The sequence below is a fragment of the Pteropus alecto genome, unplaced genomic scaffold, assembly GCF_000325575.1.
Source record: "Pteropus alecto unplaced genomic scaffold, ASM32557v1 scaffold94, whole genome shotgun sequence".
Classification (NCBI taxonomy): Eukaryota; Metazoa; Chordata; class Mammalia; order Chiroptera; family Pteropodidae; genus Pteropus; species Pteropus alecto.
The window spans coordinates 12,052,807-12,059,545 of NW_006437736.1; the positions used below are offsets into that span (position 1 = coordinate 12,052,807).

General features: G+C 52.1%; 1 protein-coding gene across 1 annotated transcript; it reads left to right on the forward strand.

Moving 5' to 3' along the window:
- The first annotated feature begins 1,951 nt into the window (after positions 1-1,951).
- On the forward strand, positions 1,952-4,781 carry KCNA5 (potassium voltage-gated channel subfamily A member 5). The gene has a single exon (XM_006914607.1). The coding sequence runs from the start codon at positions 2,176-2,178 to the stop codon at positions 3,973-3,975; it is 1,800 nt and encodes a 599-aa protein (XP_006914669.1). The 5' UTR covers positions 1,952-2,175; the 3' UTR covers positions 3,976-4,781.
- The last annotated feature ends 1,958 nt before the right edge of the window (positions 4,782-6,739 follow it).

The following is a 6,739-nucleotide window of genomic DNA, read 5'->3' on the forward strand; positions in this document are numbered from 1 at the left end:
GGCAGAGCTCTGGGAGAGGAGTACAGGCCCTATGGTTAACCAGAGATGCCTCCGCATTCTGATTTTCATGCCCCTTCCTTATTCATGCACATCTGCCAGGACGGCCAACCACATGCACAAACACATTCACAAACAACAAAAACATACACATGCCAAATTCACAGCCACTCTCATGTACACTTAAGCCATATGCACATATAATTCTCCAACCCTGACATGAGCTTGTATGTCTATACTCTGCTATTTTAACAAACACTTGTGTACCTGGTACCAAGTTTCTAACACATTCCTTATATGTTGATCACAGATAAGAGGCTGTAACATCCATATATATAAACTCCAAACAACATATAGGAACGAAAGTCATAAAACAAGCATTCAAAAACACTGTGACTTTATGGTAACTTAAGACCAACAAACATTTGGAGATTGTGTCTGGAACTGCCTGACATGCCTTGAAACATATTTTCCTTGGCTATGGATGTCCACTCCAACCCTGCAGGAGCCGGGGCAGGGGCAGATAGCCTAGTGCACTAACCCAGGACTTAGCTGTTATCTTAGCCATCCTCCTGCCTCCTGTAGGAGGGAACTAAAGCATTCAGGCCGTATGTTGGGGGGAGTGAGCGCTTTTATCTGGAAAGAGGGTTACACATTTCTATAGAAGAGTAGAGTGGAGGGAGCAAGGGCCCGAACATTGCTCGCTTGGGTTTGAAACCCATCTTCACCACTTTCTACTTGAATGACCTAGGGCAAGCTAGTCAATCTCTCTGTGTCATTTTCCTCATCTATAAAATGAGGGTAATAATAGTATTTACAAAACAGGTTGTTGTAGGAATACACCAGTCAATATTTGTAAAGTGCTGAGAATGGGCCTGGTGCATCATCAGAGTAAAGTTAAGTATTGGTTATTTTCCTCCTGGGAGTTCTCCAGGCCTAGGGATTGAACAGCCTCCTCGACTCTCTCTCATAAACTGCCCCTCTCCCCACCCCTATACCGACCTCCACGCAGTCGCCAGCTCACTTCACCAGGCAGGACCAGCTCTCACTAGGATCTCTTTATCCCTCCTCCCTTCTATTGTTAAGGTTTCTGCACATGGATTTGTGGAGAGTGCGAAGGGGTTTTGTATCTGCCTGTCTGCAAGGATTTGAGACCAGGCATCCAGTCTCCAGACTCCTGCAGTGCTGGTTAGTCTGGCTGATGACCACTGCTATCTGGACTGGGAACGAGAGCTTTTCCCCGGGAAGGGCAGGGGGATGCTGCAAGGTTTCAGCAGGTTACCTTTTGATCGGTTTGTGAGAAGAGAGATGCTTTTCCATTGATCTGGAGATCGATCTATCTATCTATCTATCTATCTATCTATCTATCTATCTATTTATCTATCAATCATTTATCTATCATCTATCTATCTAACATCTTTCTGCCTATCTGTCACAGCCCGTAGCTCTGCCACGCCCCTTCCTGTGTGTAATTCTTCCAGAGAACTGTTATTCCTCCAAGGGAGAAACAGAAAAAGGTCTGTTGTCTCTTCTCTCTTACTCCGACTCAGCTCAAAGCCTCATCCCTTCAACCCAAGACAATTCATTTCCCCCTCAGCTCCACTCTGCGTTGAGCGGATGGATTCCCAGGTGAACTGAAATCCAGAGCTATTCTCATCTGGTTGCCCTGGGAGTTTCAGCGCTCTGGGTACAACCTGTTCCTCCATCCTCCCCACTCCCTCCCTCCCTCTCTCACTGGGCTGCGCCCTCCTCAGCCTCCCTCCCTCCTCTGTCTGGGGCCCCTGCTGCGCCCTCCAGAGAGGCGTCCGCTGCCACGATACCCGGGCATGGGAGGAGAGAAGAGGAGGCGGGGAAGGGAGGAGGCGGGGAGCGTGCGGGGTGGAGGCCAAGCACCGCCGCCGCGCAGCCTGAGAGGGGCGGCTGAAGGTTGCATCTGCTGGAAGGAGGCTTTTGGCTGCTTGGTAACGGGCTGCCAGAACAGAGAGAAAGGCAGAGAGCAGGGCAGCGGTTTCTTGACGTCAGGACCAAGCGAGGGGATCGCACCGGCAACCCCGGCCCGCCTCACTGTTCGCTTGGCCGACGGCGCGAGAGCAGCCCCATGCGGGGCACCCACGGAGTGTGAGGAGGGGGCTCGGGAGCGGGTCGACAGGGGCGCAGCATGCCCCCGGCTCCGGGGCCATGGAGATCGCCCTGGTGTCCCTGGAGAACGGCGGGGCCATGACCGTCAAAGGAGGAGGTGAGGCCCGGGCAGGCTGTGGCCAGGCCACGGGAGGAGAGCTCCAGTGTCCCCCGACGGTTGCGCTCCGCGATGGACCCAAAGAGCCAGCGCCGAGGGGTTGCAGAGTGCAGAGGAGCGCAGACCCGGGAAGGCGGCCTTTGCCTTCTCTGCCCCCGTCCAGACAGCTGCCTCCGGTGGACGAGGAGGGAGAAGGCGACCCCACGCTGGGCATGGAGGAGGACCAGGCGCCGAGCGCCGGGGCCCTTCACCACCAGCGCATCTTCATCAACATCTCTGGGCTGCGCTTTGAGACGCAGCTGGGCACCCTGGCGCAGTTCCCCAACACCCTCCTGGGGGACCCGGCCAAGCGCCTGCGCTACTTCGACCCCCTGAGGAACGAGTACTTCTTCGATCGCAACCGGCCCAGCTTCGATGGCATCCTCTACTACTACCAGTCCGGGGGCCGGCTGCGGAGGCCGGTCAACGTCTCCCTGGACGTGTTCGCAGATGAGATTCGCTTCTACCAGCTGGGGGACGAGGCCATGGCGCGCTTTCGGGAGGACGAGGGCTTCATTAAAGAAGAGGAGAAGCCCCTGCCCCGCAATGAGTTCCAGCGCCAGGTGTGGCTTATCTTTGAATACCCGGAGAGCTCGGGGTCTGCACGGGCCATCGCCATCGTCTCGGTCTTGGTCATCCTCATCTCTATCATCACCTTCTGCTTGGAGACCTTGCCTGAGTTCAGGGATGAGCGCGAGCTGCTCCGCCACCCCCCGGTGCCCCACCAGCCTGCTGGGCCGGCCCGGGGAGCCAACGGCAGCAGAGCCCGGGTGCCTCCCTCAGGCCCAACGGTGGCGCCGCTCCTGCCTCGGACCCTGGCGGACCCCTTCTTCATCGTGGAGACCACGTGTGTCATCTGGTTCACCTTCGAGCTGCTTGTGCGCTTCTTTGCCTGCCCCAGCAAGGCAGAGTTCTCGCGCAACATTATGAATATCATCGACGTGGTGGCCATCTTCCCCTACTTCATCACCCTGGGCACCGAGCTGGCAGAGCCACAGCCAGGGGGCGGAGGAGGGGGTGGCCAGAATGGGCAGCAGGCCATGTCCTTGGCCATCCTCAGAGTGATCCGCCTGGTCCGGGTGTTCCGCATCTTCAAGCTCTCGCGCCACTCGAAGGGGCTGCAGATCCTGGGCAAGACCCTGCAGGCCTCCATGCGGGAGCTGGGCCTGCTCATCTTCTTCCTCTTCATCGGAGTCATCCTCTTTTCCAGTGCCGTCTACTTCGCGGAGGCTGACAACCAGGAGACCCACTTCTCCAGTATCCCAGATGCTTTCTGGTGGGCAGTAGTCACCATGACCACGGTGGGCTATGGGGACATGAGGCCCGTCACAGTAGGGGGCAAGATCGTGGGCTCACTGTGTGCCATTGCTGGGGTCCTCACCATCGCCCTGCCGGTGCCTGTCATCGTCTCCAACTTCAACTACTTCTACCACCGGGAGACGGACCACGAGGAACAGGCAGCCCTTAAGGAAGAGCAGGGCAGCCAGAACCAGGGCACAGGAACGGACAGCAGAGGCCAGCGGAAGGCCAGCTGGAACAAGGGGTCCTTCTGCAAAGCTGCGGGGTCCCTGGATAATGCAGAGGGAGCCCGAAGGGGCAGCTGTCCCCTAGAGAAGTGTAACCTCAAGGCCAAGAGCAATGTGGACTTGAGGAGGTCCCTGTATGCCCTCTGCCTGGACGCTAGCCGAGAAACAGATTTGTAAGGACTGATGACAGTGGAGTGGGGACAGCAGAAGCCTCCTAAACCTGGGTGTCTACTTTATACCACAGAGTATTTCAGACCCACCTGTAACCTAAGTCTGTCCCTCTTCCTTTCACTCCTTCCCTCCCTCCTTCTCTCTCTGGATCCCCCCATTTCCCTCTTCTTTCCATGACACCAAGAGTCGCCTATTTTTAAAAAGTACCACATTCCATGACGCAGGAGCTGTTGAAATGGTGAGCACTATGAGATGGATGTATTTGTAGCCAGTTTCCTATACTCAGCTGAGGAATAACTCAAACAAAAATGACTTTAAATAGCCCAGATCCCAAGAGATTTTTGTAACCCCCCCCCCAAACATCCATGTGTTCCAAATTTGCTTAACATATGATTATATTTGTGTGTGTGGGGGAGGGGGGTATGATTTTTATGGCTGGTGAGTGGATTTTTGTACTATAGTTCAGATGGAGATATTTTGGATATATTTTTAAGACATATGTCATATTTATGGAAGAGAGAGTTACTGTGATGTTTTTCTGTGATACTTATATTAGAGGCAGAGACTCTGGTTATGGCCGTTCTGGTTCCTGTGTCTGCAAACCTCTCTCTTTTCTGGGATGTGGTAATGGTGCTTTGTGTCTAGGGCAGGGAATGTTCTGGAAGAAAGGCAAGTCTGACTTTTTCTGTGCGCCTTAAACAATTCTTGTAACTTTCTTCAAAAGGCATTTTAATGATGCTGGAGGAAGACTTCTGATAATTCATGCTCTTTATTTTTATCCCAGGAAATAAAATGTTACTTGGTTGAGGCAAGTGTTAGTTTTCCTACAGCTAATGTATTTTTTTGAAATTGAAAAAAATAGTCTGTCACTTGCTGTTTCTGGTTTTGGAGTCAGAGCAAATGCCACATTGACTGGGGTAGAAAACTTGGAATGCTGATGATTTGATCAATATCTTTTTGCTGGGCCCCCTCTATGCTTCATAGAGGAGGAGTGAGTTCCATTTGTTTCAAGCTGTTGATGACTTGGACACCCTTGCAACGTATTGTCTGATGGTGTTAGACTCCACGTGGAGTGGGGATGAAGCTAAAAGGCAGAGGGTGATCAGCCCCACAACAAAGGCTCCCCACTGTGGCCCCCTGGGGCTGGATTTCTAAACTCTCCTTTGTCTGCAGATTTTAAGTCCTATTTACCAAGACTCTCAACAGCTCTGAGAAATAAGCCTGACTCTCATAGACATGAAGCCTGTTCATAAAACATAGCCCTGGTGTGAAAGTCATGGAGGGAGGGAGGGAACAGCACCTGGTTACGCTTCCCGGCCAACCACGGTGTGGCAGAGGAGAATGCCCTGCCCTTGTGGAGGACAGAGGCAGCGAGAAGCCAAACTGAAGGATTCGCTGGTCTACATTAAAGGTTAGTTTCCTTTGTGGGTAATCTCTAAACTCAGAACGAATCCTTTTGTTTCCTTTTCACTGGATGGCTGTGGAAAAACATCACAGTAGGTATAACACTACCTGCCATTTCTCTCTGGGATTAGCTTTTCCCATGGGCTCTGAATTCCTGCTATTGCTTTTTCTGCTAAATAATCCAAAGACTGGTCGTTTTACATCCTCAGCCCGGTTGGCTGGTGGTCCACAATCACACCTCCCCCACAACAACAGTGAGCTTATCAGTTAGTTCTGAGGGTGCATCCAGGTCTCCAGGGAGGATCTACCAAACTGATGTCTGGGAATCGTGGATTTAAATAAGACACCAACACAATAATAAAAGCCAGTGTCTGTGACTGCCTGGAGTCATTTCCAGTCAGGAACTGTTAGCAGCAAATCTGAGGAGAAAACAGAAGGATTTTGCAGGCGGGGCTCTGTTGTTTTTCATTACATGCTGAGGCAAAGGAAGAACAGACACTGTATTTATTTATAATTTACAATCTGCCTAAAAGCAGGGCATCTTGCCAAAGCTCAGCTCCACACAGTCTCACCTCCAAGCCCTCTATGGCTTTAAAGCTAATGTGTGGGACTGGACCACCTGGTCCCAGGCTCCACCCTCCCTAAAAGACAAAAGAGCAGTTACCACCTTGGACCTGAAGGTCGGGTCCTTTAGGCTTAAGCAACAAAGAGCAGTGCCCAGATCTTAGATGTATCCAGGTGCCTGACAGATGTTGGTCCAAGTAGAACAGCCTGCATCTTTAAAATGTTCAGTAAATGAGTGTAAGCTTATTATACAAATCCTCAGGGATGGAGTGGAGGAAATGAGAGAGTGAGTCTCTTTGTTTTACGTGGGAGGAGGGGTTACTGCAGAGCAGGTTTATAAAGTGTATCAAGGCGGGTTCCAGAGGGACCACTGGAGTGGGGTACCCTAGTCCCCTGCTCCAGCCTCCTATCCAGGTACCTGTCCTGAGGCACTGGGAGAGGGGCCAGATAGGTAGTGCAAGTATTTTCATCTCTCTGTCTTCTCTGTGCACCTGTTGCTATGGTTCTGGAAATAGACGCCACTGGAAATAGACATCATGCTTCACCTGTTCACATGTTTAGCAGGAAAGGAACTTGAATGTCAAGGCTGTTACACAAGCTGCCCGAGGTAAGGGGCCCCTCCTGTCCTCTCCCACCCTTCCCTGCTCTGCTGTCATTGATTTTCCACAGCCTTTATCTTCCTGAGGAGATTAGATCAAGTGGCCTCAGCCAAGCTTTTTATCCAGATGTTGCTTCTTGGCCCCCGCAGCAGGAAACCATCCCTGGGTTTACAATGTACCAGCTTCGGCAAACACAGCACAGA

Bases quoted from the DNA above. Each gene is read 5' to 3' on its own strand.
- KCNA5 (XM_006914607.1), top strand. From the start codon at position 2,176: ATGGAGATCGCCCTGGTGTCCCTGGAGAACGGCGGGGCCATGACCGTC.